Raw genomic sequence first — 23,207 nt, forward strand, 5'->3', positions numbered from 1 at the left:
AACTATCTTTCTGCGGCGAAGAAGGTGGACAAGGTGGCTGTACATAATCTGAAGGCAGGAGTTAAGCATAAGGCCCGGCAATTCGGATTTGGAAAAGCGGAAGCCTAACTGAATATTTTTCTTGAATTTTATACTAAATAAACTTGAAAAAGAAATTTAATTTGATTTTTTAAATAAACGATTTCACCGATTTACACGCGTTTTCTCTTGACCAAATTTTGACCGATCACCTTTTAAATCCGGATTTCGAATTAAAAATTCTAGACTTATCAGCATGATTCTTGATTAAAATATAAGTATCTCTACAACAACAAAGTTTCAATTTTATGAAAATTAGTTTTATCGAACAATAATGTATTTAATTTGTTTTTGAAAGTTTATGCAAATTTTGCAGACTTTAGAATATGCTTTGCTAAATTTATTCATCGTCTAAATCATCAAATAATAACAAATTTTTGGCAACCTGCTTCATATTTCGAGTCTCTTTAACGTCCGTACAAACTCTCAAGCTCGATAAATACGGATCAGAAGTGACCAGCATTCCATTAAGCACGTCCTGCATTGTTTCTTTCCTAGAAGATTTTCTTGTATGAGACTCCCGAATTCTTCTAAAGTCTTTATTTCGTGCTTCCTGTGCTTCTTCGCTCATCACACCTGTTTATTGGGGAAACAAAATTTTAAAAAGATTGATTTTAAGAAATGAACTGAAGTTGTATAAATACCTATAGGTAAAAGAGCTTCTGCTATAGCTTTGGATCCATGGAATTAAAATTTTGTGAGCACTAGCAGGCATCGGATACCCATTATATAAACTTGTATATTATAGAGCCGTTTCAATTGCGAATGAAAGGTAAGCATTGGTAAGAAAGGGCTCGAAGAACTGTATCAAGACGATCCAACAGTGTTTCATCAATTCCAGTAATTCGTGATGTCATTGAAGGATTTTGAAAAAATCGAGGAGCAGCATTACCAGTGTTGGTAGTTCCGGATCCCTCTTTAACTATGTCAACTAGCAATCCACATTCCTGACGGAATCTATTTTGAATGTGTTGCTTTCTCTTGTTCACAAGATCTTCAATTTCGACAGTTCTGCGGTATTTCTGCACATCGAACCTGTAACTTACATGAAGCATCAACTCCATTAGCCAAATATGAGCATGCAATGTTGAGAGTGCGTCTGAATTTTCTTCGCGTTGAAATGATCCATATAAGTCGTTCATGGTTTTCGGAGAAGCAGAGCACACAGCACAATTTTGTGAGGATTTTGTATTTGTCATTGCATTGTGCACCTTTCCATCGATCATGGTGCAGAATAGAACATGGGTTACCTGTAAAATATATTGGGAACAACATGTTATCTGCACATGACAAATAAACATATTATGATTTTTACCTGAATCGACGCAGCTGATATTTTTATACATGTCGTTTCGAGATTTTTAATTTTGGTTGTGAAAAGGGATTGCTCATTTTTTATTTTCTCTACTGTTTTCTTAGCATATTCGATTTTGCAAGGGCGACAGTATCGGGTAGATGACGGTTTTGGATTTTGGCATAAAACGATTTTTTTTTTCATTGTCCTCATAATAAAGCTGGAGAGGTACAACGCAGATCATAATTATTGAAGAATCTACAAAATTCTGAAATTGAACTTGATGATATTTTGACTGAGATCCGGCCCCATCAAGTCCCCATTCAGATATCAAAACCGTATTTTGCGTCGCGTAATTCATGTATGCCTGGAATTTTCTATCAAATAAAAAAATTCAAATTGATTTCTGTCCAAACATTCCTTCTTTTTTAATCAGCCACCGAACACGGACGAACACACTCATTTACAAATGATTTTCTCCCTCATTTAAAACTTGTCTAATATTGATGTTGATTCGGCTATTACCAATGTAATCAGCGATAGCATTCCACCACCCATCGACAACTCCGCCCGTTTCTCGCTGCTGTGGTCTACAATTGTTCCAAACTGCCGATGATATACCGTAGTTGCTCTCGGCTGCGCTACCACAGTCCTCTTCCGGTTCCGTTGCCGGTTCCCATCGTTCGGCTGTCGATTCGTGCAAGTGAAAAACTCTCGGCACCGCATGATAGCACAGGCGGCTAGCCCGGGTCATAACGACCACATCTCCGCTCCTCAGCAACAGGGCATCCGGTCGCTCGTCCTTGGTGGGACCGCCTATCAGGAAGATGGCCGATTGGCCAAAACTGCGGAGATGGGAAACAGAAAAGAAAAAGTACCCGTCTGGTGAAAGTTCTTGGCTAATTATTATTTATCTCGAGTATAGTTATAAACATGTTGAATTGCAATGCGAATAAATTTAAAAAAAAAATGTGTTTTCAATTTTTGGAAAATGAACTTTCAACATAGGACTTTGGTATTTAGAACCTGGAGTTTGACACAGAAGTTTCAACTCTAAACAGAAGTTTAGACATTTCATTTTAGCTTAAACTTGGATTGAGACTTGTAATTGTACTTGGACTTGGACTTGACTTTGGGCTTTGAAACTTTGTCGACTGTCGACGGATTTCGACTAAGTCTGAATTAAACCACTAATCACACTAGAATCTTGGGATTTTGACCTTTAAAACTTGAACTTTCAGCCTTGGACTTGAGTGTTTAAAATTTGACTTGAATTTGTGATTTTAATTATTTGACTTTCACTTCTGAACTGAACTTCAGGCTTTGGAGCTTAGACTTTAATATTGAACTTTGGACTAAAACTTGTATTTTTACTTAGGTCTTTGAAACTTTCAACCTGAACTTGGAACTGGTTTTAAAACAATCACTTGAACTTTGGACTAAGACTTTGATTTCGGGCTTTTAAACTTTGGTCTTGGACTTTTGATTTGTACTTGGTGCTTGGACATCGTGCTTTGAAACTTTGACTTGAACTTTGGACTCTAAACCTCTTTGAGATTTAAAACCTTGACTTGAAATTTGTACTTTAACTTGAATGTTGAGCTTTGGAACTTTGACTAACATATGAAACTTTGAACCTTGAACATTGACTTTGGACCACTTTGGACTGTGAAATTTTCAACTTGGACGTGAACTTTGGGCTTTGAAACTTCGCCTTGATCTTCGAACTTTAACCTTTAACTTTATAATTTTGAATTTGAATTTCGGACTTTGAAACTTTGACTTGAACTTTGGGATCTGAACCTTGGACTTTGGGGTTTTAATTTTTGTTGGGTTTTGGAACTTTCTCTTAAACAACTTTGGACTTGGACTTTTAACCATGAATTTTGACTTTATGCTTTGAAACCTTCAACATGGACTTGGATTTTGGGCTTTGAAACTTTAACATAAATATTGAACTTTGGACTTTGGGTTTTGAAACATTCAACTTGGACTTGGATTTTGAAACTTTGACTAGAAATTTGGAATTCAAACCTTGGACTTGGACTTTCGGCTCAGAAAATTTGACTTGAGCTTTGAAGTTTGAACATTAAACTTTGAATTGAATTTTGGGCTATGGAACTTTGACTTAAATGGGTTTAAAATTTAGGCTATGGAACATTTAACTTCATCTGTTTTCCTGAATTTCTAAGGGGCGTTAATGGATTCATATGCCCACGAAAAAAATCAAATACAAATTGTGTGTGTATAAAAGAAATTATAATTTTCATTGAAATTTTACCTGAACGAAAACAGCGGCGCGTCCAGATTCTTCTCCGAATGATCTGTATGCCCTGCCAATGTGCTTCCTATCGGATAGTAGTTAACGATAGCTGCTTCGGCTCGGAAATCCAAAAAACCTAACGCTCGCGCAAAGTGACAACACAGACGTCCCAGATCGGATGGAAATTCGTCCCTGGCGGCTTCTTCGTACACCTTGTTGTCCCAGTCGTAGTGATATCCCAAAGTTGTCCAACGGAGAGCTTTCTGCGCTTTGACACGTTCTTGCGGATCTTCGATCGCTTGGGTAACTTCCCACCAATCGAAGGGACTTGTTCCCGACTCTCCCGGAAGGGAGTTGGGGCTGTAAGATGAGTACTTATCGATGAAATTTTGCGGCAAGTTCGTTCGGTTCGGATGTTTGCTGTAGTCAGCAACACTTCGGTACATCCAGTAACGTTGAGCGCACACAGTGAATGGATTACTGATGATGATTAGTCCCGGCCGATTCGAAAGCTCAAATATTTGCCAGTTTTTACTGCTTATGAGCCCTGGGAAGTTAGTTTCTTTCATTTTAAAGGTAGAAGAAATATCCTGAAATAATATGAAAATGCTGATATATCTCAACGTCTATTCTAGGGTATGTTTAAGGCCTGAAAAGAACCAGCACTCTTTACTATATGTTACAACTCTGTTCATTATTTTCCCTATGGGTTTATGAGGAAATGACCTTCTTTCTGACAGTTTCTGCAGTAAGAGTGATTTTTACAGTTTTGGTTGTGGGGCTGTGTGGAGCAGCATTTACTGCAGGAAAACAGCTAAATACACTATATATTACTTTATATGGACGAGCTACTGCTGGAATGTTTAACAGTTCGTCGCGCGCTCTCGTCCTGAGCATACGTGTCTTACAAACTGTGCTGCTGCTTCTCTCACAGTTGCGATAGAAATCATTTAAAAAAGAAAAATGGCTTCTTAAAAGTGTTTCTTTTCCTGGAATTTGCAGAGCCTGTTGTTTTTGAACGATTTATGGGTTGGTGTTGTTTTCTTTTTTCCGGGATTTTCATCCTCGCGGATGATTCATCCCTTTCAACGATTTATGGGGCTTTAACAGTTTGATCAAGGTACCGATGTGCATTGCGTTCTAGTGCGAAAATGAATATGAATTGCGTGGCGGATCTGCTTGAGGGAAAATCGCGAAAATGGTGGAGTGGCGCGGTTGGTCGAATTTCTTTGCTTGCTTGGATTAGGATGCGTGAAACAATCAGCGAGAAGTAGAAGAGGTTTTGTGTTGTTTTGCGATGAAATCTTGGTTGATGGTTTAAATGTGCATGTGTGGTTTGTGCAAAGTGAAATCAGAGGACTTAGAGGATCGTTATAGAGGTGTTCCGAAGAAAGAAAAAACATTGTGTCAGAGGGGGCTTGTGATTGGAAAAAATGACATTTTTACATGAAGTGATTTCTTTTGTGCTCGAGTTTTGTGGCTGAAGATGATCTTTGGCGAGATCGGTTTGTTCCAGAATTAAAAAAAACCCAAGTTTAATGAGATCCAAGCAGGTTATGGATTGTGGCCATCCAGTACTATATTGGAAAGGAATTTGGTGAGTTCGTTCCATTACACTTCTCTCTCGCTCTCTCTCTGTACTCCTTGAAAAAATTGGAAGTAGAGCCTATAAATCTACAGTGGCGAGAATCAAAAGCACTATTTAGAGTTTAACTGTTCATTTCAGCCAGTGTTGCCGAATAATGTATTCTCCAACTATTTTATAAATATCTGCTGATCCTTCTTTGATGGTTTAAGTTCACTCTGCTGTGCTACTTGCGTAAAACATTATTGTATCCTTTAAAAAAAATCATAACACTTGTTATCATCTTTCATGTAACAACACATTATATGCTCATATTTTACATTTTAAAAAAAATCCTTGCAAAACAGATCAAACTATATGTGAATTATATATTTTTAGAACGAAAGCATCTAGGGATAACCTGAAGAAGCTATTGCAAGCGGCACGGGTAGCCGGCCATTGTAAGTTTCTGAGGGTTGGATGCCTTCCTTCGACGAACCATCGGACCGTGGAAGCCCTAGAAGAAATTCGAAGGCCAAGCCACACAGACATAGGCAGGACCTTGCTACCGATGGGGGAACCATACATACATACGAGCTACTGCTGGAATGTTTTACTTTAGCTGTTGTCGATTCAAGACTAGCCATATGAATCAGCTCAAACGGTTTTGATGCATGATTTTTGTGGGGTAAATGGGTAATGGGTAATGGGAAATGGGTACAGCAGCAAAACTGAATACAGATGTTCTTTTTGATGGCGAGGAAATTCAAAGATGTAATAAACAGCATTTTCGATAGCAATTATTGAGTTTATTTGCAGGGCTTATCTCGAAACTAAGGCAAGGTTGACATTATCGATCTATAGACACTTAGCTCAGTTATGCTAGCGATTGCTATCGCTGATGTGTTTCATGGTGAAGAACAAACGTTAAATGGGCCACAGACTATACACAACATTTGCACAAAGGCAATGAAATTCGATGAAATTTTGTCTCTTTGAACACGATTTGCATCGTGTATGGCGCTGCTCAAATCAGCGTGCAAACCGTTTGAGTAAAATCGAGGGATGAATGACCCCATAGCTGTTAAAATCCCAATGATCAAATAAATAAATAAAAAAAAATTGAGTAAAATCAGTCGGAATCGACCATTTACTCAGCCCCAGCCGGGGCGGAGGGGGTTTTTATTGTTGCTGTTGCTGTTTTCGCCAACAATCGTTTATGTTCGCATGAAATATGGCCCCTTTTAGGTCAGTTCCAGGGGTGGAAAACAGAAGAAAAAATAACAAAAAAGCGCTCAAATGTCAAAATGATCTGATTAAATCACCGAGCAGTGAGCAGGCATCAAATCACAGATAACAGATAGCGAGCCCCGAACAAAAATGTGTTGGAAACGTGTGTGAGAATACCAACCTCAGTTTCAAACCAATTCGTAAGTGGACTAACATCCATAAGATGTCGCTACCAGTACAACAATTTTTTTTTTCATTTTTTCGACACGCTTAGAAATGAATACTCATCGCTTATTTTAAGGGGGCCAGTGCAATATATGACAGTTACACATTTTTTTGTGTAATAAATTTAAAAACATCATGATTTAAAAGAATTCAAATCATATTCCAATCACACTTAAATCGCTGTCATATGCCTTGTTGTATCAATATTGGCGCTGAAATGAAAGTTGAATTCCAAGTTTTGGAGTATGGACTGGGATTTTACTATCGGTAAATAGTTTTCTAAAACAGAAAATGTGAACATAAATGTTATAATTGTAAATTATGGGTCGATATCCCGGTTGATGTTACCGATAGTAAAATCCCAGTCCATACTCCAAAACTTGGAATTCAACTTTCAATTCAGCGCCAATATTGATACAAGAAGGCATATGACAGCGATTTAAGTGTGATTGGAATATGATTTGCATTTTTTTTAAATCGTGATGTTTTTAAATTTTTTTACATAAAACATGTGTTACTGTCATATATTGCACTGGCCTCCTTTAAGATAAGCTATGAGTATTAATTTATAAGCGTGTCGAAAAAAGGAAATAAATAAGTGTACTGGTAGCGACATCTTATGGATGTTAGTCCACTTACGAATTGGTTTGAATCTTAGGTTGGTAATCTCACACACGTCTTGAGCTCCAGCCCGAACTCTGTTCTCTGTGATCAAATTTTGTTTCATATATAGAATGACCATTTTTAAAACTTTTTTTCAAGTCGTTGAGAGAGTTAAGCATTGGATAAGTTTACAAGTTTCACCAAACTGAGCAAGCCTCATCTATGAAACAACAGCTTTGTTGATTTTGTTGACATTCTGCTAGCGATTTTTTTTAAATTTACATTTGGTGTATGCTTACTGCTGGAATAAACATGGAAGGAAATATAATTCGATGTAACCACGATGCATAATCGACGAACAAACAGTTTTCGCGCTTAATGAAAAATAACTAAAGCGGGCCATAGACTACACAAATGGTTTGTGCAAATTCGATGACTCCACTTGATTTTACGACGATTGTGTGATTCCATGCTCGCCCACACACGATACAAACATATTTCGCACGAACACAAACGATTGCTGGCAGCAACAGCAACAGCAACAACAAAAAATCACCTCCACCCGGCTTGGGCTGAGTAAATGGCCTGAACTTTGTACAAACAACGCCATACACCATGCCACAGAAGGTGGTTTGTACAAAATATTTCGATCCCGACCGATTTTACTCAAACAGTTTGCGGGATCATTCAAACAGTGCCATACATGATGCAATTCTTATTCACGGCGACAGAATTTCATCGCATTTGCACAAATGAGGTGTAGTGAATGACCCGCTTAACAAAAACAAGTTCGAGTTTGACAAATCGATTGCTGATTGCTAATCAAGTGCTGGAAAAATCAGCAAGTCTATGGTCCGCTTAACAATGCTAATCAAGTGCTGGAAAAAATCAGTTAGACTGAGAATGTTTACTGGTTTCCAGCTAAAATTTGGATTGCTGGACTATTCCGGCAGTTTTTTGTACTGGATATGGAGGCAAAAATTTGCTGGGTAGAATAATCGTTTATTCAAAAGACAAAAACCGCCTTATTCAAAAACTACGAGATAATAATTTTGACAAATCAAATAATATTATAAATTTAAAAGATTATTCAATGTTAATAGACATTAATTTGTACTTTACTCTGATATATCCAGTTCTCGAATTCATTTTTTTATTTTGTTGATGAACCACCTTAATGATTGATGTTTACATTCTATTACCTTCAGCCGCACATCTAGTACTTCCGCGGAATCAGCGCTCGATGGTGGTCGTATCAAATCGCTTAAATCCGGTGCTGGATTTTTAGCTTTGTAATATTTAAACTGTTCTTGAAACATTTTTGAACATCGATTATATTTTTCGAAAAGTCCACTACTAGTTACACAAATTTTTAAAATTCTGCCTCTTAAACTTTTCGCACGTTTGTTTTGCATGCTAGTACTTCTGCCATTTAAAGATCTATCCATGCAGCAGTATCAAATGAAAAACATTGAAGCCCTCAAACGTGAAGCTTAAGTTTTTAAAAACTTGGGAAATCTTTTGCAACTGACTATGTTAAACAGATGCCAAAATGCCGCAAAACCTGTTTTATCATCGTTAAGCCTAGCCCACACTAGGCAACATGAACTGTGAGTTTTGTTATGAGACGAACTTTGTTGTCTGTTGTTGTTGTTGGAAACCTGAGACGGTCTCAGTGTCTCCCAGAGAAAATGTGCCTAGTGTGACTATAGGCTTTACAATCACAAATCCAATTATTTTTGAATATGCTATTTGCTTCTGAATCGATATAAAAATTGCAGTAACAATAGTTTTCTCGTACGGGTAAAGAAAAATTACCAGGAGCATGACAGTTCCCAAATTATTTGTTTAGCTCCTGTGGACGGAAGTTGAATGTAGATTTTTGTTGTGTATATCCAGTGCAAAATTATTAAAAAGTAATGATTGTTCATGAAATTCGTTCGTTGATAAAAACCGATTCTTTTTTCTATGCCCAGTTTATTCCAGGTCGACCGAATCACAGGTCCCAAAATGGACACCGTCGAAATAGAGGATTTCGACTACGGGGAACTGAAGAACGATACCGCGTTTATCAACAAAAATGAAAACCTTTCCCAGTGCATCGAACAGATCCGACAGAATCTGGTCGCGGCACGGGAGGACTACAAAAACTACGAAAGTTTTACCCTGGAGGAAAAGGTCAAGTACGATCTGCACCTGTCGTACAGCATCAACTCGCTATACTGGATGTACCACAAGATCATTGGTCTGGATCCGAACAAGGTTTGTTTTCATTCTACTTACATATAAAAACATTGTTATCAGTCTCATGGTCGCAGTTGAGGCCATTGATGATGATTTTTTAATAATTACGGTAACCTTAAAGTTAAGACTTGTAACTGTTGTACAAGGTCAAGGACAGAAATCTTTTTTTAATTTGTTCCCCATTTCTCTTATATCCTCAGCATGGAATCAAGGACGAGCTGGCCCGGATTAAAGCAGCCATGGTACGCGAAAAGGAAATCTACGACCACAAGTACAATCGTCCGCTTCTGGACCAGGATGCCGCCAAACGGTTCGTTCGAGCCGGGCTTTATGATCACAAGAACCGTGACAAACCAGAGGTCAACGATCCACCACCGAATAAAAAGATACGCTTCGAAGATTAGGGCGCTGCATCAGCGCGATGATTTTCCTTCAATAAAATAACTCTTCAAATACCAAGTTAAATTATGTACCTTCTCTTGCTAATCAATGTGTAAGGATGATGTGAAAGCCAACATGAGGCGACAATTTATTTCTCGAAATATCTATGATTGAAAAGCGTCTGAAAACATAAAACAATTTTAACTTTATTTTCTACCATTTTTTTTTAAATGTCAATTTTAATAGTTTATAACGATTTGTAGTGTTATACACATTATTCGGCTTGGACCATTTTCGATAAGGCACCAATGAGATCTTAAGCGGTGTTGTTGTTGCCATCATTAAACATTTCGATGGCCATATCTCGGCACTTTCGGCGCAAAATTTTTCCCGAAGGCGTCATTGGAAACGAATCTACAAAGAAAACTCCACCCCGTAGGTGCTTAAAATCAATCAGCTTATCTGCCACGGTATTGATAATTATTTCCTCGGTTACTTCCGACTCGGGAACTTTTTTCACCAAAGCGACCGGCAGATCGTGCCCTGGAATCGGAATCCCAGTGACACAAACCGCCACCACCCCCGGTATCGCGAAGATCACGCTTTCGATTTCCGAGGGCGAAATCTGAAAGCCCGAGTATTTGATTATGTCCTTCTTGCGATCCACTATGAAAAACATCCCGTCTTCGTCGACACGAGCAATGTCACCGGTGTGCAGCCAACCATCCTGATCCAACATTTCGGCCGTGGCTTCCGGATCACCATAATATTCCTGAAATGAGTAGGAAGACTTTAACAATGTTTAAAAAGAAATTCAATAAGGTCAGCATTTCTGAGTCGTTTCAAGCGCCTAAATGTATACTTTCCCTTTGACGCAAGTTTTCCCAGAAAAAAATGATTAAATATTAAACGCCTTTGTGTAGGCAACGCATGATTTTTGTATGAGATGTGCTATATCATGGGTGGCCAAACCATGGCCCGCGGGCCACATGTGGCCCGCGATCAACTTTTTGTGGCCCGTGAAGCTCTTTTTGGAAAAGTTATGGTCTAAGAATTTGACATTTTTCTTGGTCTGCGTATATCATTTGGATAAATATATCTGAATCTACACTAACAAAATTCAAAACAGAGATCTGAAAATATCCTTGAAGTGATATAAGCCAAGGGGATAAAAGTGCTTAAAAACTAATTTCGAGAAAAAATGCATTTAAATTGTTGTGTTTGGCCATTTTCCATTTATTTTTCGAACAGTTGTAATTTTTTTTCTAGCGTACAGGTATGAGAATATAATTATAAAAATCTGATAAATTCACCAAAAATTTAATTTGAATCATCGAGAATCGTTCGGCATTATTTACTCAAAATCGATCATTTTTGCACTTACATATACGTCTTTAGCTCTGAGGGTCTCATATAATTTTACCAAAAAGTATACCGTCACTGAAATTACGGTTTTCAAGTAATCAAAATTTTACTGTATTTGACACATTATCTGTGAATCCCATAACAAATTTTTCAACGTTTTCCGATTGGTATTTGGTGACTACATATCATTGGTTTAAAGAGCATTCAAGCGGACTCTAGTCTCAATATTGATGAGTTTGAATAGCCTCAGAAAGATAGTAAGATCGTATCAAAATCATTTAAAGTTCGTAAAAAACATCACCGAATCTTCAACAACTTCGTTCATCCATCCGAATTCAATAACTTTTTCAAATATTGTAAAATATCGAAAGTTTGCTGTGATCATTTTTCACAGCAGTTATTTTTTGCTAAGCTTTATGAATATTAAACCAACTCCAAACATATTTTAATTGGCATCTTGCTTTGTATTTATGTACAAGTACATACATCAATAATGAAAAACTTAACAGAATTTACAGTTCGGTAGTAGAATTCAACTAGAATCGGTTTTGTACTGACAAATCTCTCAGAAGAACGATTTTTCCCCAAATTTTAAACTTACAAAAAGTGCAATGATTATCAAAGAATCAAATTCGTATTCATCCTGTTTATAAAAGACTTTCCCAATACTCTTGTCAAATCGAGGTAGGTACTGGAAAATTTAAAAATAGTTTGATTGAGTTGAGGTTGAGTTCCGTACTTTGAAAAATCAATATTATCTATGATATAACTAGAATTCATTGAAAAAGTATTCCTTTCAATGTCAAAAGCATGTGACGTTACTTTATTTAATAAATAAAATAAATAAATAAAATTGTTCTAAGAAGAACGGTAAACTTGAAAAATGAGAGGTCATATTTTAATACTAAGAGACCATGAAATTGACTTAATATTCAATGTACATAGTCACACTATTTGACATTTTTGGAATGAATAAACCAAGGAAGTTTTAATTGTCTTGAATAAAATAATCTACATAAGTTGAAAGGGATAAATCATTTCGTATTGCATAATATTCCTACTATTTTTAAAATGGAGCAAAATTTGTAAAACTATGCTAGTAACAAATATGACTCATTGAGTTGAAACTATACTAAGGTTGCCAGATTTTTTCCAGTCCGTATCTCGGCCAGACAGATCTGGGCTATTTTTCCCAAAAATTGATTTCAAAATTGTCTACCAAAAATCCGGGCAAATTTGGTTAATACGCAAGAACTACTAAAAAAAATTGAAAAAAATCCCGTAAAACTTAATAACAGATTTTAAATTGTATTTTCAGCTTCCACAAAACCTTTCATGATTATTTTTATAAAATTTGCTCAAAAATTCGCGTTTTAAATGCATAAATAAAAAGAAGTAAAAATAAAAATTGTTTTCTGTTCGATTCGGCAAAAAAAGTAAGAAAATCCGGGCAAAATCCGAGCGTTTTTTAATGAAATCCGGGCAACCAACCGGACCGGACTTTTCCAAAATTTTGTATTAAATATCTGGTAAAAACCCGGATAAAATCGGGTAATCTGGCAAGCTTTATCTATACTTGATGTGACCCAGGCAAATGTTTTTTATAGCATTTTGAAAATCTTTTATTATTCGTTTTCTTCGAATATTTCAGAACAATTTGTTTATTTTTTTGGCCCGCCAGCCAATCACATTTCTGAAATTTGGCCCGTCTGTTTAAACTGTTGGCCACCCATGTGCTATATGGTCTTATAGATAATTCACCACATCACGTGGTGATTTTTTTCCTTTTTTTCTCAGGGATTTTAAAACTAAAGGTGGTGAAGTTTTGCAGTTCTTCAGGGAGACTCTATTAAATTAAAACTCCAAATGAATTAAATAAAATTATTTCCGACCGTTCCAGTCGTTTCTGTCATTTTGTAATTTTTGTCATTTGTGTCATTTTTTTCTTATGAAATTTTCGTCACTGTTCTCTATTTTGCAATTTTTGTCTTTTGTTCGTATATGTGATTCTTGTCAATCTTGTCAATTTTTTTTAGATTTTTTCTAATTTTTATCACAGATGAATTTTTATCAATTTTTTTCTTGTGAATCCCAAGCCTCGGAACTGCCGACAGACGAAACAGTCGAAGATCAGTGTGGAGTTTAAAAATTTCAGACTAGCATTTAGACATTTATAGAGCTAGCATTTTACATTTTAGCAAACACCTGCAAATTTCCAATAAAAGCTGCTTTGTGTGATTTCTGGGATATTGCAGTTTGAATGGAAAAAGTCCAAACGTTCGATGTTAGCCCGATCAGGAGGGAAAAACAAAATTATATCAAAATGAGATATTTTGATACTTATTTCTTTTCTATCTAAATGAGTTATAATTCAGTACTCGTAGGATGTTAAAATATCTCAAATTATATCAAAAAATCTATACGATCATAGCTAAATTATATCAGTTTTAGATATGCTCCTATCAAGATTATATCTGGTTCAGATAGCATAGTTTGATATTGGACAGAACAAATTGTATCAAAATTATAACTTATCAAGATATGAGTGCTTCGAGAAAATTTTCTAGTGGAAGGTCAATAAACCACATTATTTGATAAAACCATGCCCCATTTTTGGTTTCCCAAAAATTTTATTTGAACAGATTCTATGAATCTGTTGAGCGAAACTCGTTAATGTAAGGTTTGAGCCGTTGACTTCGATGACCGTGTTTCAAAAAAGTTGTACGTATATCAAAATAATATATAATCATTTTATTTTAGGACAATCTGAAAAAAATCTTGATCATTGAATATGAGCTCAACCCCATTCAAGTTTGTCAATCAGAATAAGATATAATTCAGATTAGAGAAACTTAAAATCGAAAATTTGGAGTACTTAATTATAACTGAATCAGATGTAAATATCTTGGTGAGATACGTTTGAGTTTTTATTTTGATATCCCGATCAGGAGGGAAAAACAAAATTATATCAAAATGAGATATTTTGATACTTATTTTTTTCTATCTAAATGAGTTATAATTCAGTACTCGTAGGATGTTAAAATATCTCAAATTATATCAAAAAATCTATACGATCATAGCTAAATTATATCAGTTTTTGATATGCTCCTATCAAGATTATATCTCGTCCAGATAGCATAGTTTGATATTAAGCAGAACAAAACCTATCAGAGTTATAACTTATCTAGATATGCATGCTTCGAGTAAACTTTCTAGTGGAATGTCAATAACCCACATTATTTGCTGAAACCATGTTCCATTTATGGTTTCCTAAAATTGGGATTCTATTTCAAGAATCCGTTGAGCGAAACTTATTAAAGTACGGTTTGGGCCGTTGACTTCGATGTCCGTGTTTCAGAAAAAGTTGTTCGTGTATCAAAATAAGATATAATCATTTTATTTAAGGACAATCCAAAAAAATCTTTATCATTGAAAATGGGCCCAACCCCATTCAAGTCTTTCAATCAGAATAAGATATAATTCATATTGGAGAAACTTAAAATCCAAAATTTTGTGTACTTAATTATAACTGAATCAGATGTAAATATCTTGGTGAGATACGTTTGAGTTATTATTTTGATATACTCTCTTGATCGGGAGACCACACAAATTTCAGAAAGCTCAAGTTTTGTGAAATAATAATGTGATTGTTGATCTACCCCACGCAGAAAATTTTATCGAAAAATATCATCACACGGAAAATAAAAAAAAGGTAAAATTTACCTTTTTGCGAGGTGAATTTTTTCCACCCCTCTTTCGAGGTAAATTTTACCTTTTTTTCATTCACCTAGCAAAAAGGTAAATTTTACCTTTTTCGCATTCACCTAGCAAAATAGTAAATAATACCGTTTTCCCATTTACTGATTTAAAAGGTAAATGCTGGTTGGTTTGATTGTTTTCTTCAATAAGAATTAAAAAAATACAAAATTCTTTCAAAAATGATATTTATTGGAGATAAATAGGGACTGGTAATTCGGCTTCGCGTTCTTCTGAGCCGCTATGGCCGCTGAATCCACCTGCGTTGCGTACATTCCTCCGTTTGACTAATCCGGTCAGGTTCGGCTTTTCCGGCTGGATGATGACGTGGAATACACCTCAAAGCTCTATTGGCCGATCTGAAACAAAATCAATAGTATCATGACGAGAACCAGCACAACTAAATGATATTTAAGAACACTTACCATTCTGTTCCGATTTTCACATATTAGGCACAAAGCAAAACTTGTTCCTAGAATGACAAAACAGCTTAACCTCAATGAACGGGTTCGGCGAATAGTTACTTTTTTTAGAAGAATTGTACCGTTTTGTTTAGTTCAATCCAGATCAATTACACCACAGAAAACAGACGTACAAGCTCGAACAAAAAATCGTCAAAAAAGTGTGTAAAACTTCAAATGCTATCACCAAAAAAATACGTTAGAAACTGACTGCCAACAGTGTCATCTATTGCACCGTTCAAGAGTTACAAATCAACTTTAAAGTGTCCAGTTTTCGAAAAGGCGTAATCGTAGCCAAAAAACAAAAATTAGTTCAAAAAGGGTGTTAGGATTTTTACACAAGTTTCGTGGGCTAGCTTGTACGTCTGTTCTCTGTGATTACACCTCGCTACGATGTAAGTTTTACTTTATTTGGATTTACCTTTTTTTCTAGGTGAATTATACTTTTTTATCGAGCTCAATTCAGGTGAACTTCACCTCGCTACGAGGTAAGATTTACCTTTTTTGGATTCACCTTTTTTCTCGGTGAATTGTATCTTTTTTTCCAACCTCGATTCAGGTAAATTTTACCTCACTGTGAGATGAGTTTCACCTCGAAGAGGTAGAAGTTACCTTTTTGGCTTTCACGAGCGTTCACCTTTGCTAACTCGGTAAATTTTACCTTTTTATTATTTTCCGTGTCAGAATAAAAAAGTTATGGAGGTTCAAACCACAAAGTCGAATATTTTGATGTCATGCAATATTTACAGCGGAATGATGAGCAAACCAAAGTCTGCTAAAATTTGAAAGCTTCAACATTAATTAAGCTGGTTTGTATTCTTTCCTCTTATAAACATTCTAAGAGAGACTTCTTAAGATCTGTATTGAATATCCATGAAATAACCGTTTGTCATGTCAATTTTCGTCTTTTAGGCATTTTCTAAATTTTTGATTTTTTTTTTTTTTGCAATTTTGTCATTTTTTTCATTTTAGTATTTTTCTGCATTTTTGTCATTTTTGCTATTCATGTTAGTTTTTTTTTGTATTTAATTTTTAAAATTTTGTCATGTTAATTTTTGTCATTTAGGCATTTACTGAAATTTTTGTTTTTTTTTGCAATTTTGTATTTTTTTTTTTTCATTTTAGTACTTTTTTGCATTTTTGTCATTTTAGTAATTTTTGGTATTCATGTTATTTTTTTTTTGTATTTCATTTTTGTAATTTTCTCTATTTTGCAGTTTAAAAAAAATCATTTTTGTATTTTTTGTCATTTTTTTTATTTAAGTGATATTTGCATTTTTGTCATTTTTATTATTTTGGCAATTATTGTTTTTTTTTTTATTTCTGGAATTCTTTTCATTTTTGTCTATTTCAATTTATTTTTTTTTTTGTAATTTTTGTCATTTCTCATTTTAGTGTTTTCCTGCATATTTTTAATTTTTGTCACTCTAGACATGTTAATCGTTTTGTATTTTCTTTAATTTTGATTTTATGTTTTGTCATTTCTGTAATTTATTGATTTTTTGTAATTTTTCTTTCGCTTTTTGTATTTTACTTTTTCATGTTTGTCGTTTTTGTCATTGTATTTTTTTTTTAGAATTTTAATTTTTTTCTCGACCATTATAGTTGAAGAATAGTCTGAATCTGAGATGCTTTATAAGAATACAAACGGGTTTGGACTCCTAAATTTTGAGCGATTACTTTACATCCCAATCCTTAAACATTAACCAAAATTCTAGAAAACGACTAAATTCCCAAAATTTGATTTTCTAAAAATAAAAACTAAAAAAACACCGAATTTTCTAGACTAATTCTACTCGCTAAATTTGAAATACTCAGAGCCCGGCTCCATTTTACTCAGAGATCGCCTTTAATATGAAGCAGCCGTCGCTTGATCTTAAACGACTCAGTTTTTCCGAGTAACGGCTACTCAGACGACGCGAAAGTTGGCACTCAGCGAATTCGAGTGCTTGAAGGCGACAACTGAGTAAATGTTGATCAGTTAGTTCGAGGCCTTCCATCACTTTTTTCGAAGTTGCTGAATTGTTATTCAGAATACCAATTTCTAATGGTAAATATTAACTATAATTAACATTTTCAGGAAAATCTGACGTTTTTGATTTAATTACAGGGTGCGAGAATGGAATATGCGAAGAAGGAACACTACTTTCGGAGGTGCACTAGCAGCAGCAATTTAAGCTAAGCCACAATCCGGTTTCGTGGTCCCCAATTTGGTGTTCCGGCGGATACCACTTTATCATCCAGATGAAAAGGCCACTTTTTCGGTGTAAAAAAGTGAAGAGACGCAAGTGTGATTTAAAAAAAATGAAAATTTGGTGAAAATTTAAAAAAAAAATAATTAAGGAAATATAACCAATAAGCAAAATATATTCACTTTTTATTATTATGATTCACCAATCTAACAATATTCTTATTGATTTAACTGGGTTTTACTATTCCTACGCGGAAAAAGCGGCCGAAATCCGTTCCGAAATCATTCGCGCATTCTGAGTAACCCCGACTCAGTTTTCGCGAAAAGGGCTGTTAGTCAGATCTGAGTAAAGGCCGTTTAGTCAGAACTGAGTAGGTGCGGTTTTGGCGACAACTGAGTAGCCGTCACTCTGAACTGAGTAGCTGAAAGTTAGCGAGTAAGTCGTTTGATACCAAAATTCAAATTTCGACTTTTCCAATTTCTTTTGGTCCCCTTTGGTGTCGTGACGGGACTTCCGTCCGGGATTCATTTCTCCGCTGAGTTTGTTACCACGGGTCTCCTAAATCAAGCAAATATTGTACACAGGTCAGTTTTTTAGGCCAATCTTAAAACGGTATACGGTACTTGGAATTCAATAAGGAAATTTTCCCGTACATCCATTGTTACCCCAATATCATTAAATATTATTTGAAAAAGAAGAAAATGTATAAGTTAATCTCAGTGGTCGTGGCGTTAAACAATCTAGAAAAAAAATCCTAAATTTATTTGATTATATTCGCCCCTCAATTTAGGCATCGCAAGTGACATAGTGAGAGCTAATTCTAATTGGCAACTGTTTCGCCGCATTCAGTACAAATATGTCAGGTTTAAGCGATTCACATGCATTTCTATCAAATGTGGGTCGCCTTATCAATTCGCGGGTCGCAGGTCCGCATAGCATCGCGTGCTTTTTTCAGCTTCAAACAAATACCTACGAACAGTTGTTTCGGATCAGAGCTGCGATTATTCGGGAGAAAATTCAAAGTCGATTTTTTCTAAAATATCTTAGTAGCTTTGTCACACTTCCTATCCACGTGTTGTTTCGGTCAATGATAGTTGTTGAAATGAAAATATCACAGTCCCTATGATCACTGATATTTCGACAAACGAAATTGTCATGGCTATTTTTTCTGTTGAAAATAACAATATGGTAGAAGTCGTGTACCAAAAATATGATGAATGAAACTCGAACCATCAGTTACTAAGGTGACTACTGCTGATGGAAAAAAACAAACTTTCCTCAATTTAATTTCTTTTGGGAAGTGATCGTTGACGGAAGCAAAATTTTTGTTCATCCATTGAAATCTGGTGAAGACAGAATTTAATGGAGATCGTCGGTCTTTGGCGCGTCAGAGTATGTTATTTCAAGTTCTTGTTCAAGCCTTCGATGCCCGGGACGCAATAGGTCTATATTCAAGCTAGATCTAATTTGTATTTTAGACCAATAATGTTTGTTAAATTTTTGTTTGGTACTTCTTGGCCTCAGCAACAATAAATGCCAATCACTGAGGATAAAAAAAGCAGTACTAATCATAATAAACTGTTTATCCACACATCATTAATTACAGGGCAATCATGATCAGTTGAGGACGTATTCTCTCGACTCTCAATACAGACGCTTATTTCATTTTTTTCACATTTCGAATGTTTGAAAAAAAAATCCAATTTAATAAACCTTATAGCTTAGAAACAAGATTCAAAAATAAAACAGAAAACCAAACCTATAAACAAGAAATATCTCTCGTACCCCTTTAGCAAAAAAAATTATAATAAAACACTATATGGTCATCTGAAAAGAAATTTCGATTAGGAAAATCGAATCGTTCAAGTTTCAATTAAAGTTACCCCAAATATTGAAGAGAAAAAAATCTTTGCTTAGTTCTTATTCCAAGTTCCCCTGATTTTCCCCGCGGAAATTATGGCGTGAGAATTGAATCCAAAGGCTTCAAACACTGAAATCGGTTGAAATATCATCTTTCATCAATTTCACCATGCTAACGAACCTAGTCATGTAGCGTTGATAAATTATTGACGATAAAAGACGAACTGTAAATGGGCTTCATTGGGAAAAATGTCAGGACACATGAAATTGACTGATATTTTCAAAACCGTCATTCACAACAATGTAGTCTGACTTAAATTCATACTCCCCGTCACAGTAGTTCGATAAATAGAAAGCGATGGTTACTGCTTCAACATATTTGTGAAAGCACATTTTCGTGACCTAGACAAATGTTAGAGTATCTTTAAAAACGTGGTCGGTCAGATCTTTTCAATCATCATAGCCTTCGTTCTGAATGTATGGTATCAACAAGCATGCTGAAAGCCGATATAGGTTGCTGTGTCAATTTTCTTTCATTGTCTGGGAGCAATCGCAGCTCTGTTTCGGATAACGAAGATTGTCGTAAGACAAATCACAACGAAAAAAAACCCTCACCATGAATACATATGGTCCTTTGATGAGCAACTCTCCCTCGGTGTCAAACGGAACCAGATTTCCTTCGTCGTCCACAATTTTGCCCTGAAAGTTGTTGCCCAACGATCCAACACAGTTGTCCTTGTAGGCAACAGCTGTCGAACAGCCTGCGCCGCCCAGCTCCGACAAGCCGTATCCCACTGCGAATCTACCCTTGGGCAGATACATTTCGAAGGATCGTTTCAGTTCGGCCGGCACTTGTCCACCTCCGCACAGAACCATACGTAGACTTGAAAAATCAGCCATCCCTATGGTGGAGTCGTTCAGGATATCGAGCGCACTGGATGGAGGTACGAACATGGCTGTAACGCGATATTGTTCTATCAAATCGATAGCAATAGCCGGGCTGTAGGTGTTCGTTGTTACGATACGCGTAGCGCCAGCCATTGTTCCCGTTAACAAAGTACCGAGTCCGGAGATCCAATACAACGAACTGAAACTCAACACGCGATCGGACTCACTGCAAGCCCACAACACCGATGTGTTGGCAATGCAAATGCTGTGCGACAGACAGACGCCCTTCGATTTCCCTGTTGTACCTGAAGAGCAAATGATGATGGCAAGTGTACTTTCCGGATCGGCAACGTGCGTTGGCACATAGTGAACTTCACTTCCTGTTTCAACGAGAAGATCATCTACTCGGGCGTACCCGTTAATACGTGGCCCAAATACGATCAGCTGGGGCTCAATGCTAGCCAACTCAAACGCTTCCTTCACCGTGTCCACCAAATCACCCTCACAAATAACCGCCTTCGGCTTCACCAGCTTAAACATGTGAGCGAAATCGTCACTTTGAAATCGCGGATCCAACGTATTGATAGGGGCAGCTAGCATGAAACATCCGAACACTACTGAGGCTAGTTTTTCATTATTCTTGGCTATGATTGATATCAAATCACCCGCTTGAAAACCCATAGCTTCCAGATTTTGAGCTACACGGATGCTCCTCCATCTGATTTCACCGTAGGTTAATCGAACGCCGCTATCGGCGCTTATCTGGGCAATCTTCCACGGAGATCGGCCCATGACCTGCCATAGCAACTCTCCCAACCCTTGGTTTACGTTGTACAGCGGAGGCACATGACGACCCCTCCAAATTCCGTTGTCTTCATCGAAAAAAGTGTACACACCACGCGGGAACATCTTAATCCAATCAACCGTATCTTGACAGGTTTGAATTTCAAATGTACGACGAATCCCCAGAAACGCAAATGACAAGTTTACCTCAACAAAAATCAATACTTTCCATACTAATTTTAATAAACCTATTTGAATCATTCTTGACCTTAAACTAGGCAATTTAGGTTCGATTTCTGCTGCTGGCAGCTGTTCACATATTAAATACCGTCTGGTTAATAATTCTTCAAATTAGTAGTAGGTATCCAACGTTCGGTCTTTTTCTGCTTGTAACCATTGCGTGTGACAAATTCCTACCCTACCCGAATGTAAGTAGGTACCTACGTACGAGGACGGCCAACCGAAGACAATGTGATGAGGGGACATTTGCGATTTGTGCTAGGCTGCCATTGACCTATTTAAATAGAATAAAGGGTGTCCACGATGAAATTGCCTTGTTAACCGTTGAGTAGAATTTGATGTATGGGTGGATTTAGTTCAAAGTGCATTGTTTACATCCTGTAAGTTTTAAAGTCCTGTGATCAAAACTCGCGGAAATGGAGTCGAAAGAACAGCTCGTGTGTGATAAAATCTTGCGCATTCATTACGAGAACAAAGATCTCTCACATCGTTCCATCGCTAAAACTTTGGGAATCGCGAATTCCACGGTGTCGCGAGTGATTAAGCGGTTCGAGGAACAATTGACCAACGATCGGAACCCAGAAGTATTCCGTACTACACCAAAAATCACAACCGCGTAGTTGGGGCCTTCAACCAAAACCCGAAGAAGAAGCCGAAGATTTGTCCAGAAGGCCAAAACTAAGGGTGGGCTTCGAAGGTTCAAGGTACAAAAGGCCCCTGATCGCGACGAGAAGCAGAACAAGTCCGCCAATACCCGTTCTAGGAAGTTGTACCTCAACATGCTGACGAAAGTTAAATGCTGCATTATGAACGACGAAACATATGTGAAAGCCAACTTCAAACAGATCCCCGGCAACCTGTTTTTCACGGCCAAAGATAAGATCAGCGTTCCGGAGCATGTCCGCACTCAGAAGATGTCCAAATTTGCGAATAAATTTCTGGTTTGGCAAGCCATCTGCACGTGTGGAAAGCGGAGTGCACCTTTTGTGACCCATGACACGATGAACGGACAGGTGTACATAAAAGAGTGCCTCCAGGAGCGGCTGCTCTCTCTCCTGAAGGTCCACAACGGCCCAACAATCTTCCGGCCGGATTTGGCCTCATGCCACTGCTCCAAGGACGTGCTGAGCGGGTATGCGGACAATAAGGTCAATTTCGTGCCGAAAATGTACAACCCTCCAAACACTCTGGAGCCCCGCCCCATCGAGAAGTACAGGGCGATTATGAAGCAGCACCTTCTTAAACGAAGTAAGGTAGTGAAGACAGTCGAGGAACTGAAGAAAGTATGGGTTTACATGCAAAAAACGGTTGATTCACAGGTTGTGCAGAATCTTATGGCCGGGGTTAAGGCCGAGGTGCGGGCATTTTCTGATAGACTGTAAATAAAATATGAGTTAAATGGTAGAATGAAGTTTAATAGCTATTTTTCAATCCCTGAAAATTTGATGGCAATCGGATGAAAACACGAATTTGGCGAATAAATTTTGAGTGTGGCAATTTTATCGTGGACACCCTTTAGTTAGGAACCCCTTCACAAGAACTGTACTGTAAAAGGCATCAGCAGGACAGGTGCCATCGTTCCCATCACTCAAAGCCATTTTTAAACGGTTCGATTGTCTCTCGCTCGTCAATGAAACGGTATAGTTACAATCAGTCATACCGGTCATTGCGCCTAATAATATGCAATTTAAGAATGCATCAGTTGCTGTAACTAACGAATATTTTCATTCACAAATTGTCATGATGATTCGCTCGAATTTGCTGGAGCTGAATGAATTGA

At 36.8% G+C, this 23,207-nt stretch overlaps 4 protein-coding genes across 5 annotated transcripts in view; 2 read left to right on the top strand and 2 right to left on the bottom strand.

The window, feature by feature from the left end:
* The window catches only part of LOC129754512 (transmembrane protein fend-like), a 467,116-nt gene that overhangs the window by 313,725 nt on the left and 130,184 nt on the right, over window positions 1-23,207 (top strand). The gene's annotated exons all lie outside the window — the stretch shown is intronic.
* LOC129754519 (nucleic acid dioxygenase ALKBH1) lies at window positions 1,787-8,678 on the bottom strand. Of its 2 annotated transcripts, none has more exons than XM_055750645.1 (3): window positions 8,460-8,678; window positions 3,654-4,225; window positions 1,787-2,217 (listed from the first exon to the last, which is right to left on the bottom strand). In XM_055750645.1, the coding sequence occupies exons 1-3, from the start codon at window positions 8,670-8,672 to the stop codon at window positions 1,836-1,838; spliced, it is 1,167 nt and encodes a 388-aa protein (XP_055606620.1). In that variant the 5' UTR covers window positions 8,673-8,678; the 3' UTR covers window positions 1,787-1,835. The 2 variants fall into 2 exon arrangements, with proteins under 2 accessions (XP_055606620.1, XP_055606629.1); XM_055750654.1 differs by lacking the exon at window positions 8,460-8,678 and adding an exon at window positions 4,470-6,105.
* LOC129754555 (nuclear nucleic acid-binding protein C1D-like) lies at window positions 9,021-9,966 on the top strand. The gene is made up of 3 exons (XM_055750700.1): window positions 9,021-9,173; window positions 9,234-9,519; window positions 9,702-9,966. The coding sequence occupies exons 2-3, from the start codon at window positions 9,268-9,270 to the stop codon at window positions 9,903-9,905; spliced, it is 456 nt and encodes a 151-aa protein (XP_055606675.1). The 5' UTR covers window positions 9,021-9,173; window positions 9,234-9,267; the 3' UTR covers window positions 9,906-9,966.
* Window positions 10,053-21,629, bottom strand: LOC129754504 (uncharacterized). Its single transcript, XM_055750620.1, has 2 exons — window positions 20,132-21,629; window positions 10,053-10,654 (listed from the first exon to the last, which is right to left on the bottom strand). The coding sequence occupies exons 1-2, from the start codon at window positions 21,446-21,448 to the stop codon at window positions 10,199-10,201; spliced, it is 1,773 nt and encodes a 590-aa protein (XP_055606595.1). The 5' UTR covers window positions 21,449-21,629; the 3' UTR covers window positions 10,053-10,198.

Source organism: Uranotaenia lowii, chromosome 1, assembly GCF_029784155.1.
Source record: "Uranotaenia lowii strain MFRU-FL chromosome 1, ASM2978415v1, whole genome shotgun sequence".
In the NCBI taxonomy this organism is placed as follows: domain Eukaryota; kingdom Metazoa; phylum Arthropoda; class Insecta; order Diptera; family Culicidae; genus Uranotaenia; species Uranotaenia lowii.